Here is a 20,458-nt window from a genome sequence, read left to right on the forward strand (position 1 = left end):
GATCATTCATCGTCGGCTTTAGTTCATAAAAACACAAACCTTACAAAAGTTCAAAGTATCCAAAATGGTCTTCAGTCATTTTTCAGGCTCCCAACCTCTTGCACCAGTGGTTAGAGGCGGAGTCCCAGGGTGGGGTGAGGGGCAGGGGGCCCGACGACAGCCTCAGAGGATGCGGCAGGTAGAAGACCGGGGTGCCGGGCCGCCGTTGCAGATTTCTGTGCCCGCTGCAAAAGGAGACAAGATGGTGAGTGAGGACCACGAGTGGCCCGGCGCCTCCACTCGCCCTGCATGGGCAAGGGCAGGGCAGGGGCTGGTCTGCCTAAGCCGATTAGGCCCTGATTTAGTTCCTGGCGCTCCAGCAGTGGCCTCGCAGCTGGCTGGTTTCTGCTGGTTCTCTCCCCTGCGGACGCTTCAGAGAATGGTGATGAGCTGCAGAGCACAAGCAGGCCTCGAGGGCTCTGACTTGGGGGCGCCAGCTGGTGACAGTGGAGCCTCCCACAGCACTGGGGGTGGGGTGGGGAGGTGCGCAGGCTCTGCGCCCGGGACGGGAACACCGTGTGTGCTGACCCCTAGCTTGCCTCTTAGGTTCCATGGGTCTGCTGTTTCAGCTCTGAGGCTGGCGTGGGAGCGTAGAGTTTATGAGCTACTTAAGAGGGAACAGAGGAGCCGAGTTGGCTTTCCTCCCCTTTATAAAGGTGACTTCCCTCCAGAATCCCTGACTCGGACCCTGAGCAGGCCCTTTTAAGACCGGGCTCATCAGCCGCCCTGAGTCAACCAGCCTGTTCCTAGGGGATGGGCCTCCCTCTGGGAGGGTGGCCATCTGTGCAGCCCGGAGTCCAGACACACTGACCACAGGGCCGCCTGAAGCCTGCCTTGTCCAGACGAGTGTCGCCTCACACCCGCCCCCTGCAGGCCAGGGCCAGGCTGTGCGGCCTTGGTTGAGACTGGAGTGGAGCCCAGACCTTTCTTGGCCGTCGTCTCCTTCTGGCCCTCCTCCAGGGCCTTCACCTTGGCTTCGTACTCATCGGCCAAGGCCTTCCACTCCTTCCTGTTGTTCTGCAGCCGGTCAAACATGGGCAGAATCTCCTCGTGGAAGCGGGAGAACTCCTGGAAAGGAAACAGAAGTCAGGCCACATCCCTAGCGGCTCCTGGGTGGGCTGGGCCAGAGGTGGGGTGGTTAGAGATGCCACATCCCCAGCAAAGACCTAAAAAGGGAGGCCTTGTGGTTAGTGTCCTTGAGGTTGGCACAGGAGCTACGGGGTGAGGTCCTGAAGAATAGAAAACATCCAAGCAGAAAGGACATTCCCTAGCAAGGGGGGTGAGAAGGCTGGGCAGATGTGCGGGTCCTGGGCTCCTTCACCCTCATACAGACATCGCATGTCACACAGCACGTGCTCACACATGAACACGTGTGGACACACAAGCTGTGCGGGCAGATGGAGGTGAGGAAGGCGCGGGGGCGGGGAGTGCCTGGTGGGCCCCGGCGGTGAACCTGAGGACCAGCACGTACATCCTGGTCTCACCTTCCTCCCAAGTGGAGGAAGACACTCACAGACCCCAGCCCCCCTGGTGGAGGCAGAAAAGGGAGCTGATGCTTCAGTAAAGGGAAGCACAAGGCCTCGGGCGCTGTGGTGGGGAGTGGGACAAGGCGGTCAGAACCCAACACCCTTCTTGGAGTATGGGGCTGCCCCTGAGACTGCAGCCAACAGTCGTGGCAGCTGACCTTTGGGAGGGCTCTGCCCCCACCCCTTGGTCAGTCCCCAGAGCCGAGGTCCAGCACCTGCTCCAAGTCCTTGGCTCGCATCCCACTGCCCCCAGCTCTGCCCAGGTGTTTGCAGGGCCGGGGGCACCCAGTTGGAGGCTGGACCACCCCCATCTTCCCAGGGCTCAGACCCTGAATGGATGCTCCGCACATACCCTGCAGGCCCTGCATGGGGGCGCCTTTAGATGGGGTTCAGGAAGGGATGTTGGGTGTGCAGGACGTTCTGGGAGGGAGAGATTGGGGTGGGAAATTTCATGATCCTTCTGAGGAACTGACAGGGAGGGGACCCCCTTGGGGTGAGACTGACAATTTTGAGTTTCAGTGCAGATTTGAGGGGGGAGGAGCCCCACAGTAGCCCCTGCCTCACCCCTCCCCCGCAAACCCAGCCAGGCCCTGGGCTGCCCTGCTCACCTTGTACACAAACGTGCACACGAAGTCGATGAAGCCAACCTGCAGCTTGGGGAGCTCGGCCGCCTTGTTCCGGTCCATCATGGGCTTAAGGGGGAGCAGGGACACCATGAGGCCCCGACACCTCCGAGGCCCAGGACTCAGCTCCACCCCCACCTGACGAGCCTGTCCATGTAGGGCTCACCTTGGAAGGGAAGCCCGGGAGCCCCTACTCCCCTCCAAGACACTGTGCCATTCTGGGGAGCTGCCCTAGGTGGCGCTGGGCCCCTGCCACGCCAGCCCGGGTGTGGAGTTTGGAGTCAAGTTCCTCCGGCTCCCCTAAGAGCTATCCATGGTCCTGACCCGAGACCTGGCCCCACCTCCTAAGGGGAGCAGCCCAGACGCTCTGAAGGGGCTGATTTAGTGTCCCGCCTCTGGACTGCCCCCGACCTGTCTCCCGGCAGTCTCTTCCTCACAGCTGCCCGCTGTCGAGCTCAGCGTGGTAGGTCATGCAGAACCCTAGCGGCCCAGCCCGGGGAGACAGACAGGCTGCCTGTCCTCCCGCCAAGATGCGGGGTTGGTCAGGGCACCCTTTCCTGCAGTCTGCACCTGGCCCCGGGCCTTCGCAGCCCCATGCTCAGGCAGCTCTTCAGAGGCCGGAGTTGGCTTGTGAGGCCAAGCCTCCCTCCGTCCCTTCTGCTCACTGTTGGGCAGTGCTCGTGTCCTTGTGCCCATGCAGGTGCCAGTTCAGTCTAGCAACAGATTCCTGGCCCCTACTGCTGACCCAAAGATCCTGGCATCCTGTGGGCCTGTGGGCAGATGGGGCTTCAGGTACACCAAGACTGCCTCCCTCTCTCACCTCCACTCCTGTGAGGCCTGGTGACTGCGGGCACAGGTCCAAGCCCCCGTGTCCTTCCAGTAGTGGGTGGTCCTGCTCTGCACGCCACCCCAGCCCTGCTGCACACTCCCCATCTCGGCTACTCCCGCCACAGCCACAGCCACATCCAGGCGAGCCCTGGACTCACCACCACTCCCCTGCCCAGCACTCTTCCCGTGGGCCAGGCCTGCTATACCCTGAGCCTCCCTGGAGCAGCTCACAGCCACACAGGGGCTCACCCCAGAGCTGCCTGGGCCCATGGGGGCTTTCGGCCAGGAGCCACAGCCTGGCTCTGCGGCTTCGGCAACAGCTTTCCACCTCTGCGGGGGATCACATCTTTACCCAATCCCTGTATTTCCACAACTTTGTCCAGATCCAGGCTCATGTCACACGACCCCACGAAGAGAGTTAGGCCCCAGGATCCCAGAGGCCCCGGGGGTCCCCGGTCTGCACCTAGCCAGGCCTGAGGCTCCCAAGGACCAGGACAGGTGTGGCGGATACTGGAGGTGGCACTCACAATGGGCTGCTGATCCAGAACCGTCCTCTCCAAGTCCCCCTGCTCCCAGAACTCAGCTGCCACCAGCAGAGCGACCTGAAAGGCACCCAGAGGGCAAGCGCCAGTGGGCTCAGCGCTCGGTCAGATGCTGTCCTGAGATCCTGGCCTTCTGTGCCCCAGACTCTGGTGGCCCAACTACTGGGGCCACACTGCTGTGGTGCCCAGGAGCGCAGCAGCCTCCTCGAGTGGCGGCTCTGGTTGGGCCCCAGAGCTGGGCAGCTGCCCTCACCTCACCTAGCAGACAAGTGGAGCTGTTTCCCTACCCCAGGCCCCACTTAGATGCAGCCCTATGGGGACTGGCAAGACGTCTGGGGACCCACGTGGCTCTGACCTTGCTCTGGACTTCCCAGGGCTTGGTGATGGCAGACAGGTCGCACGCCGTCATCATCATGGCCCTGTGGGCAGATGGAGCTCCAGGTACGCCCAGCCTGGTCTCCCTCCCTGCCCTCCACCCCTGCAAGGCCTGGTGTCCCTGGGGGCACAGATCCAAGCACCAGTGTCTTTGCAGTAGTCGACGTCCAGCCCTGCCCCGTCACCCCAGGCTGCCAGGGGTGAAAGTCAGCAAGTGTTTCTTGGGGGCCGGTGATTTACACATAGCTCCTCATTGGGCCCGGAGAAGGCAATGGCACCCCACTCCAGTACTCTTGCCTGGAAAATCCCATGGATGGAGGAGCCTGGTGGGCTGCAGTCCATGGGGTCGCTAAGAGTCAGACACCACTGAGCGACTTCACTTTCACTTTTCACTTTCATGCATTGGAGAAGGAAATGGCAACCCACTCCAGTGTTCTTGCCTGGAGAATCCCAGGGATGGGGGAACCTGGTGGGCTGCCGTCTATGGGGTTGCACAGAGTCGGACACAACTGAAGCGACTCAGCAGCAGCAGTAGCAGCCTCACTGGGCCACTGGACAGGCCTGGGGCTGGGCTAGTTCTGAATCTCCGCTTTGCAGATGAAGGAGTGGAGACTCACAATGTGAGCAAATTATTTAACTGTGGACTCGGCCTGTCTGATCCCAAATCCTGCAGCCTCCCCCGAAAGGAGAGCGGCTGGGGTGGGGGCATGGGCGCTGTCCGGAAGTGGGCTGCCCAGGCTCTGGGCTCCTAGTGCCGCCTGCGGAGCTTTGCAGGGGGCCCTGCAATCGAGGGGCGGAGCCGCGCGCCTGCTCACATGACGATCTCCTTCCTCGTGGTCTCCAGGGACAGGTACTCCACCCAGCTCTTCCTGTCCTCGTAGTTTTTGGACTCATCCACAATCTTCTGGAACATCGCCCTCTTCCTGAACCCGAAGGACAGAGGGAGGGAGTCGACCCCTCCCTCCCAACCACGCAGGACCCCGCCAAGTGTCCTCCTGGGTCTGAGCCCCACCCACCCTCCAAGAAAGGATCCGAGGCCGGAGTCCAGGCCTGGGGCCCTGGGGCGGGGCACATCTGTCTGGGGCCCCAGGTACCCCTCTACCGGCTCCTTCCCAACAGGGCCCTGGGGCACCAGCGGGGCAGTGGGCGGCACCCACTTGAAGTAGAGCGCCAGGTCTGTGGCGATGATGGCAACGTCCATGAGGTGGATCACGTGTTCGTGCTGCCGCCGGTTCAGGTTTTGGTAGATGTTCAGGGTCTGCGGGGCGGGGGGCGGGGCTCCCGTCACAGCTGCCCCCTCTTCTGTGCCTGTCCCCCACTCCCTCCTGGAGGCTGCCCATCTGTCCCTCCCCATGTCGCTGGCCATCTTCTACCCAAGGGTCATGGGCCCCAGACACTGGTGGCCCCAGGTTGCACTGGGGGGCATCTAATGCCCACCTCCCCACAACACCTGGGATCTGAGCCCCCGCCCCCAGGGGGCATTTCCGGACTGGAACCACCAGGGCTGCCATCGCCCCCATCGCTTCAGAGCCTGCCTCCTTTCTCCAGCTCAGAGCGATGTGGTGTGGTTGCTGGCGGTGGAGGCTCAGGGGAGTGGGCGCAGGTCAGCTGGCCAGGGCCTATGGGAGAGCGAGCAGAGGACACGGACCTCCTCGGAGAGCAGGAACTTCCCGAACTCCAGGTGGTGTCGTTCCAAAATCGAGGAGCCATGGAGCTTGGCTAAAGGGTTCTGGGACCTGTCACAGAAGTTTGGCTAAGAACAAGCAGCGGGCAGAGACCCCACGGCAGCCTGTATGCCCAGCAGCCCAGGGAAGGGGCGGCACCCTCAGAGGCCGCAGGGCGCGCGCCTACTTCATCTGGTACAGGTTGTTGGTGCCCCGGTGGTCGATGTCGTGGCACAGGCCAGCAGTCACCATGGCAAAAGCCTCCAGGTCCGTGTAGTAGCTCTTCAGCTTGCCCGTCTGCAGAGACAGGCGCCCAGATTCTTGCCGCCCGCCTCCCTTCCTGCCCTGCCTGCCCTGGGGAGCTCAGTGGAGCCCTCCACCCCTCCCCAGCTCGGGCGCCTGCCACCCGCTGCCGGGCCCTTGAAGGCCCCACCTCCAGGCTCCCCGGGGGCAGGCGGCTCGTCCCAGCCCCGGTCACACAGGGTGCCCACACCCCCCCCACCCCCACTCCCTGCCCCCGGCCCCGTCCACGCACCATGAGCAGCGTGAACATGGTCTGGGCCACGTTGAAGCCGTGGCGCCAGTTGTGGTAGGTGATTCTCCTGTAGCCCTTGCTCACAGAGAACAGGAACCGCACCAGTACCTGCGGGAGGAGGGACACGGGGTCCAGGCACCACAGGCCCCGTCCCAGCGACACAGTTCCAGCTGACGGCTGTGCGAGAGGCTCACGCCCCTCCCCGCCCCGTGGCCCTCCTGTCCACTGGCCTCCAGCTGCCTTCCTGGGTGGCACCTCGGGGTGGATGCGAGGTGGACGGGGCGGGGGGGGGGGGGGGGGGGGGGGGGGCGCGGGGGGGGGGGGCCCGGGGGGGGCGGGGGTGTGCGCGGGGCGAGTGTGGGGCGGCCGGGGGGGGGGGCCCAGGGGCGGGGGGGGGGGAGCGGACAGAAGTGGATGAGGGGCGGATTCGGGGCGGGGGGGTGTGTGGACGGGAGTGGCAGGGAGCCGGAGGAACGGAGCTGAGGTTGAGAACAGCTCCAACGTCCACAGGATGCCTGGGGCCTCCATCCTGTTGCCAAACCTCAGGTCGGGAAAGGACCCCAGGCACGGGGCCTGGGATACTTTAGAAGAAAATGTCCATTTCAGCCGTGGGTGTCTGAGTGGGGCAGGATGTGTGGGCACCGGGGCACACAGTGGTGGAGAAAGAGGTGGTTGCTGAAGGTCCAGAGGCTGAGGGGCAGCAGGAGGGTGAGCCTTCTTTTGAAGAGCAGTTGCGTTTGGATGATAGAACACGGGCTCAACCACTGCTTCCACAGCGGTTTTTAGGGCCAGAAAGTATTTGAAATTCTTGTATTCTGTTAGTATTTTCTATAATGTATTTTTGTGTGTGTTTTCCCTTAGTTTTTTTTGTGCAGCGTCTTAGGAAATGCCAGACTGCTGCGCTTGTCTAGACCATAAAGTAAGATGTTCTCTGACTTGACTTGGGGAAGCAGATGCTCCCTGAAGGTGGACGCAGGCAGAAGCCGGAGAGCCACAGGGAAGCAGCGGAGCTGAGAAGGTGGTCGCTCCTCCCGGGGACCAGCCCCGAGGGGCCCTCTGTGCTCACACCTAGAGAGCACGTGTGCTTTCTGCGCAGGCGCTGGGCTGCTTCTGCTGGGCCCCTGCTCCCGACACCAGACCCCCGCTGCTGCCCCGTGATGAGTGTGCTCAGACGGCCTGCAGCGCCTGTGTGTCACACTCTTCGTCCGTCCGTCCAGTCGTACAGTCTCCACACACTTGCCGTGTGTATTTTGCCGGCCTGCACTGTCCATTCTGTGTGGACACGGCTTGCCCCCAGACTTTCTGCGGGAACTGGGATCCCGACCATCTCTCTCTGACCTCCTGGGAGAGCTGGGACCCGGGATCACAAATGAGCCCTTACCTCCTGGGGGATCTGGAACTTTCGAACCACACCCAGCTCATAGTACATCTGGATGCCGCATTTGACCAGCTCCAGCTCCGTGCACTCCAGGTCCGAGAAGTGGAACTCATAGATGTCGAACTTGGCGGGCCCCGGCAGCACTTCCTTCTGTGGGAGGGACGGTGGGGCTGGGGGGCGGGCCTGCGAAGCGGGCATACGGACAGGCGGGCGGAAGGGTACACGGGCAGGGGCGCGGAAGGGCGGGGGGCGCGGAAGGGCGGGGGGCGCGGAAGGGCAGGCGGGCGGAAGGGCAGGCGGGCGGAAGGGTTCCCAGGCACACGCGATCGCAGGGGCGGGCGCATTCAGCACAAGCGCCGCAGGACCACCCTCTGCCGCCTGGCGGGGGGCATCTCCCCTGGCTCAGGGCTCCTCGGCCCCGCTGGGCGGGGCCAGACTCTGACCAGGATTTTTCCCAGCTCGTCCTCCTCGCAGTCCGCAGGCTCCTTCCCGAGGCGTTCTCTGGTTGGCTGGGAGAGAAGACGCGCTATGAGACGCGATGGCGTCAGCCGCACCCCTCGTGGCTGTGGGACTGGGTGATCCCTCGGGGAGCCCCAGCCGGAGCCTCTGGCCTCAGAAATGGCGGCGGTGGCCTCGGGCCGGCTCTTGTTCCCTCCACACGGGTCCAAGCGCTCTGCCTGGACGGTGATGGTGGAGCCCTCACACAGAGCGGCCGGGGTCACTGCTAGGGGCCTGCGGCCGGGCGGGGAGCCCCCCCCGCGGTGCAGTGTGTTCAAACCTAGGCCACACCCCCGCTCCCCGTGGGAGCGACGGGCGTACCAGGATCTGCTGGATTTCCTCTCTGTCACATCGCACGTGGTACAGGACCATGTCTTGGGCGATGTCCTTGCGGTTCTCCAGCTTGTTCATCTTGTCGTAGGTGTCCGTGTTCAGCACCGACCACCCCAGGAACTGTGTGAGAGACTGCAGGCGCAGTCACCCCCACGGCGCCCCCGGGGCCGGCTCCCAGGCCTGGGTCCCCCACCCCCGGGGGTCGCCTCTGGAACCCCACCTGTGACAGGGGTTTACCTCCATCAGGACTTCATCCTGCTCATCGAAGGGCTTCCCGTCCTTCCTGTTGTAAAATGTCGCGACCCCCACGATCTCCTCCTTCTTGTTGACGATGGGCATGGAGAGGACGTTCTTGACGATCCACCCAGAGTCGTCCAGAGGCCCCTCCTGCGGGGGAGAGGTGTCCAGAGCTGACCGCTGCCCTGGGTCTGACCCTGGCCTGGGCCTGCTTGTCACCCGGGGAACATGAACCTCGCTTCTTCTGCCCTCAAAGGGCAGAGGCTGGGTCCCTGCTCCCCGCGAGCCGGTGGTGGCCTCTTCCTGGAAGAGGCGGAAGACGTCCACCAGGACGCCTCCCCGTGCGAGCGCTGGAGTCACATCGGCTCCGGCCTTTGGAGGCTCCCCCCGCCCGCCGCGCTTGACTGAACGCTCGGCTGCTAAGTTCCCAATAATTGCCAAACAAGGGGCCTGGCGCTCCCCGGGCCCCACGGACGATGTGGTGGGTCCCCGCTCACATTCCGCTCATGGTTGGCCAGTGAAATATGGACCCTGGCCAGTTCCTGGAGGAGGCCCTGAAAGATAAAGCGCAGCTCCAGTGACCTGGGCCTCCTTTGGAAAAGAGCCTGTCCGGGTCGTGCGTCCCCAGAGGGAGCAGACGTGAATCCTGGCCAGGTGCAGCCGCAGCCACCCAGCCAGCAGACCCGCGTGCACAGAACACGCTGTGCTGCCGGTAGCCTGTGAGATCTGAGGTGGTTTCTTAAGCAGCAAAAACGAATTCAGTCCATCATTTCTGAACCACAACATCTTTTTTCCTAAAGTACAGTACGCATTCCATTAATGAATAGACAGATACCTGAAACTTGAACATTTCATCGGCAGGGGCATTCATAATATTACAGATCTGAAAAAGGATCAGAAACACAGTTTCACCAGAAGCAGCCAAGTACGGAGCGTAATTCTAAAGTAGACTGTCCAGTCTGATGAGCTTCTGTGTAGGCGAAGTTGGGGCACACAGGCCTGTGGGAAGGGCTGCGGGACTCACAAAGCCACTTTCCGCCACGTAGGTTGGAAGGCCGCTGGCAAGGGCCCAGTGGTCGGCCGGGGGTGAGCTGTGGAGAAAGAAGCAGAGGGCGGTGGGCAGGCGCTCGGGTGTGTGTGCCGATTCCCTTCCCCGGGCTCTGGGTGGGTGTGGGAAGCTGGCAAAGAGTTGAAGAAGAGGAGGGCAGGCCAGGGCTGGCTCTGGGGACACCTGAGCTGCGTCGTGCCTCCTTCTCTGCCCGTGAAGAGGCCCCCTCTTCCTGGGAGCCACAGGCTTCTCCCCGGCAGGCCTGGCTCTGGGTCCTGCTCTCTGCTTGGGCCCCACGGGGTGGGGTCCCGACGGGCTTCTGGGGCTCGTACAGCCATGCAGCTGTGGGGCTGGAAGTGGCCAGCTGCCACCCCCTGCTCTCTCCAGGCTGCCCTCACCTCCGTTGGTCCTGCTGCCCGCTGGGCTGGGTCCCTCCCGTCCCACCCCCCGCCCCCTGGCTCTGCAGTGTCGGGCCTCCCTGGAAACTCTGCCTGCGGGCTGGCCGGGTGAACCAAGATGAGACCCTAAGAGCCTCAAAGGCCAGTCGCTGCTGACAGGGCCACCTGGACAGCCCCGCTGACCTTTGAGTCCTCATCAATGTTCGTGGGATGTCAGGCCTCCTCGTGACCCCAGGCATTGCCTCCCAGACTGTTGGGCCAGTCTCCCTCCGCACTCTGTCCTGCCTCACCCCCTGGCTCAGGGAGCATCAAAGGGTGTGGGGGTGAGCCAGGGGCCGTGCCCTCTGCCATGACGGGCCCTCAGCCCCGTCCAGCCCAGGCCCTTGGGTAGCACTTCTCAGAACCCTGACACTTACGGGATGACCTTGATGTCTTCCTTGCCGTGGAGGATGTAGTCGATGACTTTGTAGAAGTGGATTTCCTGAGAAGCAGACCGCAGCAGGCATGAGGGGCTCCCCGATGGGAACCCCACCGCACACACCACACCCACACACTCGACACACCACACCCACACACTCGACACACCACATAAGCCCATAATGACACGCAGGCACACACGTGAACTGTGCACACGCGTGGACCATCACTGACTGTCCTGGGACACACGTTTGTCTTCCCTCCAGCCACGTTCCCCACCCCCACACACACTGGCCTGTATCCGTCACACAAGTGGGTGCAGCTGAGCCAGGCCTGTGTGTCTATCTTTCTCTCTCACACACACGCCTGTCTCTCTCATATAACTGGGACAAGCTGTGGTCACAGCAGGCCTTTGTGCAGAGATGTACTTGGCACACAGAACCCTTGGAGCCCCTGAGACAGCCTGTGGTCCCCCCTCTTGACAGGAGGGGAGACTGCGTCACGGCTCTGACGTGTGACCCCGGTCGGATGCGCAGCGTGTGGCTGAGGTATCTGCGCACGTCCCTACCCTACTCGCACCCCAACGCGGCCCCGCTTGGGCAGATGCTAGAGCGATTTAAGGATAGGGCAGCAGGCCTGCTCAGCCAGAGCAGATGCTGGTTAGTAAGCCAGGCTGACAGCCCTCCTCAGGACCAGGCCTGGCCCTTGGCCCCAGAGCACTGCAGGGGGCTGACGCTGGGGAGACGTCCTCAGGGGCCTGCCCTCTGGAGTGGTCAGAGAGCCAGGCGGCCCTCCACCCTGTCCTCGCCTCACCACAGCCTCCCGAGCCTTCCCCGCTGCCCGGCTCAGCTGGGGCGACCCCTCCCCATGGTGGAGCTGGGCCAGGAAGCCGGGTGCATGGCTGGCCTGTCCCCCTGCCTGCGACTCACTCGGCCGTCAGGTGTGCGGGGGCCTGAGTACGCCTGGGCCTCTCCCATCAGCACGGGCCACACGTCGAAGAATTCCTGGAAGAGAAGAGAAGGGAGCGGGGCACCGACTCAGCGGCAGAGCCGGACGAGGCGGGCCAGGGGCCTGTGGGCGCTGGGGCCTCACCTTCTCCTTGGTCATGTCCAGGAGACCCACCGAGTAGCGGTCGCAGTTCAGATAGGCCCGCACCGTGTAGAAGGCCTTGTGGAACTGCCTCTCGATGTCTGTCAGCTCCTCAAACACCTTGTTGGCCGACCATAGCAGCACCTGGGGGGGACACACCCCCCAGTCGGCACAGCAGCACCTGGGTGAAGGCTGCCACACCCGAGACACGCACTTCCGCAAGCGCACACGGAGCCCGGGACGCGGACAGCGGCGCCTCTCCCGGCGTCTCTGCAGGGTGCCAGCACCCGAGGTTTCATCCAGCATGTGGGCCTCGGCTCCCTGCCTCAGGGTCCCCGGAAGCTTCCCGGCAGGTAAGTTCTCCAGGCTTTGGCTATATCCCTGCCACTCACTCCTCGGTGCTGGCCTCAGGCTGTGGTGGTGAGTGAATGAAAATTTAGATCAATTGCCACGAGATCTGACTCGCCAGCCCTCCGTAACTAGCCTGCGAGAAGCTGGGGCTTGAGAACATGAATTTGTTGTTTTCTGGACGTCAGGCGCTTTTGTGGCCTCTGCAAAGCAAGTTGAGAGTGAGAACGCACTGACATGCTCTAGGAGGGCCTGGCCAGACCCTGCCCGGGACATCAGCCTCCACCCGGGCCGGCTGCTGTGCAGGGTCAGCCTCCCCTGGACCTCCTCAGCCCCGGCCCCGGCCCGACCCTCTAGGCCCCACCCCTTCACAGACACTCCCCGCCTCCCCGCCTTCTGACCTGTAAGGAGGGTGGCCTGGCGCCCGGTCCCTCCTCCTCCATCGCGAGGAGCCAGCCTCTTTGCCTGGCTCCCTTCCTGCCCGTTTGTGAGCTTGTGTGACAATGTGTGCATCTGAGAGGAATGTGTACACGTCAGTCACCTGTGCCTCTACCCCCAGAGGCCTGCTGAGCTCCTTGGCACCAGTCCTGGCGAGAGCGGACCCCATGTCACCGGTGTCGAGGGCTGGGCGGTCGGGTGCCCAGGTGTGTTATGGACAGCTGAGCTTGGGGGTGGGGGGGTTTGGGCTGCAAGCCTAATTTTTGAGTCATCTGAGTACTTCAGTCCCCAAACCTGTCCTCTAGGAGTGGGGCGGAGTGAGGAGGAAAGGACGTGGGTGTCCCAGCACAGCTCTAGGGGAGACCTCCCTCCAAGTCCACCTCGCCCTCCGGTGCCGCAGCCGGACCAAGGGCCAGTCCCCACACTGGACGCTGCCCTGAAGCAGGCTCTGTCGTGGCCCCAAGGAAATGGGTGCTCAGCGTATCAGGCAGCATGTCCACCGTGGTCTGAAGCCAGGTGTGAGGCCCACCCCAGGCCTCTGCCTTCCCTTTCTCCCTTTTTCTCTCTGACTTGAGTCTGGGGTGCCGTCTGATGGGATGAGAGCATCTTAGGGGCACCTGTAGCCACTGCCACACCAGGTTTTAGAGCATTCGAGCCCGAGAAGGTCCTCAGCCCCCAGCCGATACCCCAGTCCCTCCTGGAACTGCCCCGCTGACTGCGGAGTGTTCCAGAACTTCGTCTAAACGCATTCATGCCGTGCCTGTCCCACACCTGCCTGGGGTGGCTCTTCCCAGACCAGCCTGCCCTGCCTGCTCTGTGGGCCCTCAGACTGCTTGTCTCAACTGCTGCAGACTGCGCCGTCTTGGCGGTGCCGCTGGAACCCCTTCTCTGTCTGAGCGACCAGGAGCCTGTGGTTGGCAGGAGCTGCGGTGCAGCCCTTCACAGACTCATCAGAGGTGCTCCTCTTTACGCTCCACGAAGAAGTCTGGGAGGGGCCACCTGGTGACCCTGGAAGTGAGGGGCATCCACTTGCATTTGGGGACAGATAATGAAGAGGCCGGCACTGCCCCTCACGTAGGGAGGCTGGCCTGTGAGGCCTAAGCTTATGCTCATACTATGGGGGGGATATCAGGCTGCTGGGAGGGTGGGGGGCAGATGGGAAAGGTGACCCAGAGGCCCTGGGCAGCTTGAGCGCCTAAGGCCCTTATTTAGGGGCAAGTTCTTGAATCTTAAAGAATTTTGGGAATCAGTTGTTAAACACAGCCATTATTCAAGTTAAATAATGTTAACTTAAAAATTAAGAAAATTAGGGAATTCCCTAGCTGTCCAGTGGTTGGGACTCTGTACTGTCAATGCTGAGGGTTTGGGTTTGATCCCTGGTCAGGGAACTAAGATCCCACAAGCCACATGGCCAAAGAACGGAAAGAAAGAAAAAGGAAATTACATTAAGGCAAGAATAATAACTATGAGACGCGTGTTTCCCCGCTGTTTCTCTGCCGGTGCCTGTTGCCCGCATGCTTGTGGCTTCTGACAGTGGAAGGAAGGCTCACCCTGCAATACTCCTCGCAGCCGTGTGTCCAGCGGCATCAGAGTGGGAGCTGCAGGGACAGAGATCGGCCTGCACTGCCCAGGGGGCGAGCCCGCCCCGCCTTGCCGCCTCCACTCACTTGTCCTGACTTCCAAACACTTCCACGTGTTCACAGATCAGGAATACGAGGCAGCTTTGAGCCTGGGTGCTCTTTAAGTAGCCTTGTGAATTGGGGCGCCTCCCACCTCATCCTGGGAGCGGCAGTGCACACAGCCAATGGGCTGTGGATGAAAGCATGGCCCGGGCAGCGCGGAGCCAAGTTCTGTACCCCGGGGCCTCTCATCCCCGGTGCTGGTGCTGCAACATGGGCAGCGGGAACCGCAGCTGCAGCTGGCCGGTCGGCCTCACGCAGCACATCTGAGAGAAACTGCAACAGCCCAGGGCCAAGTCTATGATTTCTTTGGTGTTTCTCTTGCCTCTGGCTAAAGTGGCCAAGACACCTTCGAAAAGGGTTGATGGGAGCCCCTGAGGCGGAGTCCATGGGAAGAGTGACCAGGGCTGGTTGACGGTGGTTCTTGACCGGGGAGGGGGCCTAGGACCCTGGAGGGTTGCTAAGATCCAAGCGAGGGAGGGGCAGGCCCTGTGCACAGAAGCGCTTTAATTTGCACCCGGGGCTCCCCTACAGCGTGAGGAAGGAGTGGGCACCAGCCTGACTCGCGGGCAGTGTGGGAGCCAGGCTTTGCTCACTTCAGTCTTGTCTTTTCAAAGAGAGCTATGAGGTAGAGCTGTGAAGTAATAGAGTTCTTTAAAATGCTGTTCAGAGTGTAAGGTCTCAGAGGTGGCTTTCTACTGGGGTTAGGCGACATCTGTGTGGAAATCAAAGTATTTAATTGAGACATGAACGCCCATTGTTGGAAATCCCCTTTATAACTCTCACATCTGGACATGAATGTGGTCTGAAGAGCTGGAAACATTGGGTCTCTGGATGGTCGTGTTCCCTAAGTGTCAGGGATTCATTTGCTGGAATGATATTTACTGCCTGCCTTAGGACTGATATAACTGGACGATAGAACAAACAAAAACCCCTGACTCTTAGATTCACTTTCTAATGCGGGGAGTGCAGGCTAGAACATAAATAAACAAAGCAGCCAGATGGCTCGTCACAGGGAGATGAGCAAATGCAGGGGGTCCAGCAGGTGGAGGTGGGGGGGATGCAGGGCTAGAGTGAGGAGATGCTCAGGTCGGGGGAGACCTGTCCACAAAGGAGCCATGCGATGTGTAGGGCAGCGTTCTTGGCAGAGGGACCAGCAAGTCCATAAGCCCGAGAGGAGCATGGCTGGGGCAGGATGGTAGAGTAGGAAGAGGTGGGCAGGGGCTGCAGGAGAGGCCCTGAGGGACCCCAGTGATAGGGCCCAAGTTTTCAGAGCGTGGCTCTGACTGAGCTGAGTCGGGGTGGCTGATGAGAGGCGGAAGGAGCGGGACCCTGAGACAGTATGAGGAGGAAGAGCTGGTAAGTGAGGGTCTCCAAAGCAAGGGCTCGGGGCTCAGACATGGCAGGCAGAGAGTCGGAAACCTGGCTTCTCCTGAGACCCAGCTGCCCTGGAAGGAACACAGCCCCTGGGAGAAGACGCTCCCAGACTTGCCTCCCAGGCCCACACCTGGGCTGTGCGGGGCAGGTTTGAATCTTGGCCTGAGGCCACTGCTTGAAGCTGCAGATAAGAATCTGGGGAACTGTGCTCACAGCAGTTAGGTTAAGGGGCCTGGCTGAGAGGAAGCTGAGAGAAAGGCAGCCTCAAAGCCAGGGTAGGATGAAGGCCACTCAGAACCCCTCCCAGGGGGACGGCTAGGCCTCACCAAAGGCAGAGGAGCACACAGTGAGCATATGGGAAGAAATAAGGGCTGGAATTTAATGAAATACTTGAATACTACCATCCAAGAGGTTCAACACACACCAAATGGGATGAATTCAAAGACACCCAGACTATAATCAAGCTGTCGAAAGATGGAGAGACTCTTGAAAACAGTGGGAGAAGAGACACATCACACACACGGGATCCTCACTAAGTTTATCAGCAGATTTCTCATCTGCTCTCATTTCAGCACAGAATTTGCTGCAACTTGGGACTAGAAGGCAGTGACCTGGTGTATGGTGCTTTAGTTGCTAAGTCGTGTCCGACTCTTGCAACCCCGTGGACTGTAGCCTGCCAGTCTCCTCTGTCCATGGGGTTCTCCAGGCAGCTCCACTCCACTAGAGTGGGTTGCCATTTCCTTCTCCAGGGGATCTTCCCATCCCAGAAATCGAGCCTGCATTGCAGGCAGATTCTTTACTGATTGAGCTGGTTGTCTCAATCCAGGCATCAAACCCAGCTCTCCCATGTTGCAGGCGGATTCTTTACCAACTGGGCCAGCAGGGAAGCCCAACCTGGTGTATTCAAAGTGCTAAAATTAAAAAAAAACAACCTGTCAATCGAGAATCTTGTATCTGGGAAAACTGCCCTTTAAGAGTGAGGGAGAAATTAAGACATCTCCAGAAAAACAAAAGTTGAGGGAATAAATGACCACTACAATTTCCCGGCAAGAAATGCCCTCCAGGTAAAATGAAAGGACCTCAGAACTAGAATTATTATAACAATGAAAATATTGCTGAAATAAATTAGAGAAGACACAAATAGTTAGAAAGACATTCTTTGCTTATGAAGTAGAAGACTCAATGTTGTTACAATGTCAGTACTACCCAAAGTAACCTAAAAGTTCAATGTAATCCCTATCAAAATCTCAATGGTGCTTTTGCAGAAGTATAAAAACACATTCTGGAGTTCATATAGCAGCTCAAGGGATCTTGAATAGTTAAAACAATCTTGAGAAAGACTAAAGCTGGAGGACTCAAATTACCTGATTTCAAAACATAGTACAAACCTACATTAATCAAAACATGAAACTGGCATAAAGACAGCCACATAGACCAATGGAGCAGCTTACAGAGTCCAGAAATAAGCCCTGGCATACATGGTCAAATTAGTTTTGACAAAAAATCCAAGACCATTCAATGGGGAAAGAGTTCAGTTCACTTCAGTCGCTCAGTCGTGTCTAACTCTTTGTGACCCCATGAACCGCAGCACGCCAGGCCTCCCTGTCCATCACCAACGCCCAGAGTTTACCCAAACTCATGTCCATCAAGTCGGTGATGCCATCCAGCCATCTCATCCTGGGTCGTCCCCTTTTCCTCCTGCCCCCAATCCCTCCCAGCATCAGAGTCTTTTCCAATGAGTCAGCTCTTGGCATGAGGTGGCCAAAGTACTGGAGTTTCAGCTTTAGCATCATTCCTTCCAAAGAACACCCAGGGCTGATCTCCTTTAGAATGGACTGATTGGATCTCCTTGTGAAAGAGTAGTCTTTTCAACAAATGGTGCCAGGAAAACTGGATATCCACATGCAAAATGATGAAGTTGGACCCTTACCTCACAAGATAAGCAAAAATAAACTCAAAACAGATCAAGACCTAAATGTAAGATCTAAAACGATGAACTTAGGAGAAAATACAGGAAAAAAGCTTCCTGACGTTGGATTTGGCAATGACTGCTTCAGTTCAGTCGCTCAGTCGTGTCTGACTCTTTGTGACCCCATGAACTGCAGCACGCCAGGCCTCCTGTCCATCACCAGCTCCCAGAGTCCACCCAAACCCATGTCCATTGAGTCGGTGATGCCATCCAGCTATCTCATCCTCTGTCGTCCCCTTCTCCTCCTGCCCTCAATCTTTCCCAGCATCAGGGTCTTTTCAATTAAGTCAACTCTTCACATTAGGTGGCCAAAGTATCAGCTTCAACATCAGTCCTTCCAATGAACACCCAGGACTGATCTCCTTTAGGATGGACTGGTTGGATATCCTTGCAGTCCAAGGGACTCTCAAGAGTCTTCTTGCTTATATCTGATTGCTTAGATATAATGTTATGACTGACAACAAAAGAAAAAATAGACAAAGTGGACTTCCTGAAAATTAAAAACTTTTGTGCATTGAAAGACACCATTAACAGAGTCAAAAGGGAGGGAGAAAATATCTCCACAATGGGAGAAAATATTTGCAAATCACACATCTGGTAAGAGATTAATACAAAGATTATGTGGAGAACTACTAAAATTCAACAGCAAAAGCAACCAGGTTAAAAAATGGGCAAAGAACTTGAACAGACATTTCTCCAGAGAGGAAATACAAATGGCCCATAGCGTGAAAAGCTGATCAATATCAGTGATCATCAGGGGAGTGCCAGTCAGGACTTCAATCACAATTAACACCTGTTAGGGTGACTGCTGTTCAAACCAAACCAGGAAATGAGTGCTGGCAAGGAAGTGGAGAAACTGGGGCCCTTTTGCACTGGTGGTGGGAATGTAAGACGGCACAGACACTTCGGAAAACAATATGGAGGCTTTTAGAAAAATTATACAGAATTACCATATGATCCAACATTTCCACTCTGGTCATACACTGAAAAGAACCGAAAGCTGGATTTCAAAGAGATATCCGGGCACCCATGTTCACAGCAGCATTATTCATAATAGCTAAAATCCTGGAGCAACAAAAGTGTCCATCAACAGATGAACAGAGAAGCAAAAATGTGGTATATACATACAATGGTATACTACAATGGTATGCTATTTAGCCCTAAAAAGGAATAAAACTCTGAGCATGCTCCGACATGGATGAACCTTGAGGACATTCTGCTCGGTGCGATAAGGCAGTCACAAAAAGACAGATACTGTAGGGTCCCACTTACATGAGCTAAAATCATGGAGACAGAGGGTAGAATGTGGCTTCCAGGGGCTGGGATGGGGGATCTGGGGAGGTGGTGTTTAAAGAGGGTAGAGTTCCAATTTGGGAATCTGTAAGGAGTTCTGAAGACGGATGGTGGTGGTGGTCGCCCGATATGAATGTACTTAATGCCGCTGAACTGTAGATTAAAAATGACTAAGACAGTCACACACACACCCTGCAGCCCTCACCCCCAACTTTTTGTCTCCCTTTTCTGGGGACTGGTGATGACTATTCTGTTAAGCCTCCTGTTTGTCCCCTGTTTCATCTCTGACAGGGTCCAGTAGTTTCAGATTAAATTGCTGTTACGACAAGGATACAGCATACAGAATTCAGATACAGATACAGATTTCAGACACAGAAACCCGTGTACAGATACAGAACGCCTCATCAAGTTAGATCAGGTAGAGAGAGGTTTCTGCTCTGCTAGGCAGGCCTACGCCTACACACAGCAGGAAGGAGTCACAGAAGGGAGCGACCTCCACCCCAGTTCCCAAAGAGTGTCTTGAGCATGAAGTCTCTCAGTGGGGAGTTGTTGAGGGACGCGCACTGACTGAAGCCGCCCACTCCGGCCGGGCACCATAGTCACCACGTGCATGAGTTATTTTACGACAGGAGGTCCTGGTAGTGAACACAGAACTAATAAGCCACCAACTAGAAGAGTTTGGGAAAGGTCAGAAAGAGACACCATGTCTGAGCACCTCTCAGAATCCTTCCTGCTGGCGTTCGTCTTGGCTGAGCAATGCATGCACCACCAGGAAGAACGCGACCTCACAACGATCGGCCAAAGACGACCTGGAAACGAGTCCCGTCCCCATGGAACCCGAGGCTGAGAGCCACGTGGCGGAGCAGCCCTCCTGGTCCCCTAGCCCTGCTCCTCTCTGCGGGGCCCTTTCCCAACACATTCAAAAAAAAGTGTAACAAATTGGCCCCATGCTGTCTTTACACGTTAAGTCCAGACATTCAAGAAGAGCATAAAATTACTATGAGCATCCTCTCTCTTACCAAAACCAGTAACGTGACTGTAGAGAAATAGACATAACGTAACCCATTGTCATTCAAAAAAACAAAACAAAACAAGCAAACAAGATGCGATCGAGGCAGTAATTTTTTTATGTGTATTTTATCACAAGGAAAATAATTGGGAAAAAAGTAAGAGAATGGAAAAATATGTACCATGCTAACACCAATCAAAAGAAAGCTGAGGGGCTATGTTAAGTTTACACAAAGCAGAAGGAAAATTATCCGGAGTAAAGAGGGACACGACATATTGATAAAGCGGTCATTTCTCCAAGGAGACGTTGCTCCGTAATGTGTACATGCCTAACAGCAGAGCATCAGCCTGCATAAGGTAAAAGCTGGTGGAGCTGCAAGACACATAGGTAAGTCCACTATTACAGCTGGAGACTTCAGTGCTCTTTTTTCAGTTAATTGATAGATCCTGCAGGCAGAAACTCAGTGAGAAAATGGTTGGACTAAACAGCAACGGCCACAGTGAGTGTCTGTAGACAGCTTCATCCAACAAGAGCAGAGCCCACGTTTCTCTCAAGGTCACACGGGACAGCCACCAATATAAACTGCACTCTGGGCCACAAAACATGTCTCAGCACATTGAAGAGAATTAAAAATCATAAGAACACATTGTCATCCTACAGGCGATAAACTAGAAATCATTAACAGAAAGGTAGTTGGAAAATTCCAAAATAGATTAAACAATACACTTCTAATTAATACATGGATCGAAGAAGAAGTCTCAAGAGAAATTTTTAAAGATTTTAAACTAAATGAAAATACAGCTTATCAAAGTTTG

At 57.7% G+C, this 20,458-nt stretch overlaps 1 protein-coding gene across 1 annotated transcript in view; it reads right to left on the reverse strand.

The window, feature by feature from the left end:
* PDE6B (phosphodiesterase 6B) overlaps window positions 1-20,458 on the reverse strand; it is a 28,211-nt gene continuing 7,753 nt past the window's right edge. Inside the window, exons 4-22 of the mRNA XM_040237738.1 lie at window positions 11,534-11,674; window positions 11,371-11,445; window positions 10,441-10,505; window positions 9,603-9,669; window positions 9,414-9,461; window positions 8,579-8,728; window positions 8,330-8,473; window positions 7,954-8,019; window positions 7,514-7,660; window positions 6,133-6,240; window positions 5,785-5,894; window positions 5,582-5,669; window positions 5,091-5,191; window positions 4,749-4,856; window positions 3,914-3,977; window positions 3,544-3,618; window positions 2,174-2,257; window positions 963-1,107; window positions 1-224 (exon numbers count right to left, since the gene is read on the reverse strand). Of these exons, the coding sequence (XP_040093672.1) occupies window positions 163-224; window positions 963-1,107; window positions 2,174-2,257; window positions 3,544-3,618; window positions 3,914-3,977; window positions 4,749-4,856; window positions 5,091-5,191; window positions 5,582-5,669; window positions 5,785-5,894; window positions 6,133-6,240; window positions 7,514-7,660; window positions 7,954-8,019; window positions 8,330-8,473; window positions 8,579-8,728; window positions 9,414-9,461; window positions 9,603-9,669; window positions 10,441-10,505; window positions 11,371-11,445; window positions 11,534-11,674 (1,848 nt within the window). The 3' untranslated portion in view covers window positions 1-162. The remainder of the gene's footprint in view (window positions 225-962; window positions 1,108-2,173; window positions 2,258-3,543; window positions 3,619-3,913; window positions 3,978-4,748; window positions 4,857-5,090; window positions 5,192-5,581; window positions 5,670-5,784; window positions 5,895-6,132; window positions 6,241-7,513; window positions 7,661-7,953; window positions 8,020-8,329; window positions 8,474-8,578; window positions 8,729-9,413; window positions 9,462-9,602; window positions 9,670-10,440; window positions 10,506-11,370; window positions 11,446-11,533; window positions 11,675-20,458) is intronic.

The sequence above is a fragment of the Oryx dammah genome, unplaced genomic scaffold (genome assembly GCF_014754425.2).
Source record: "Oryx dammah isolate SB20612 unplaced genomic scaffold, SCBI_Odam_1.1 HiC_scaffold_3, whole genome shotgun sequence".
NCBI lineage: Eukaryota > Metazoa > Chordata > Mammalia > Artiodactyla > Bovidae > Oryx > Oryx dammah.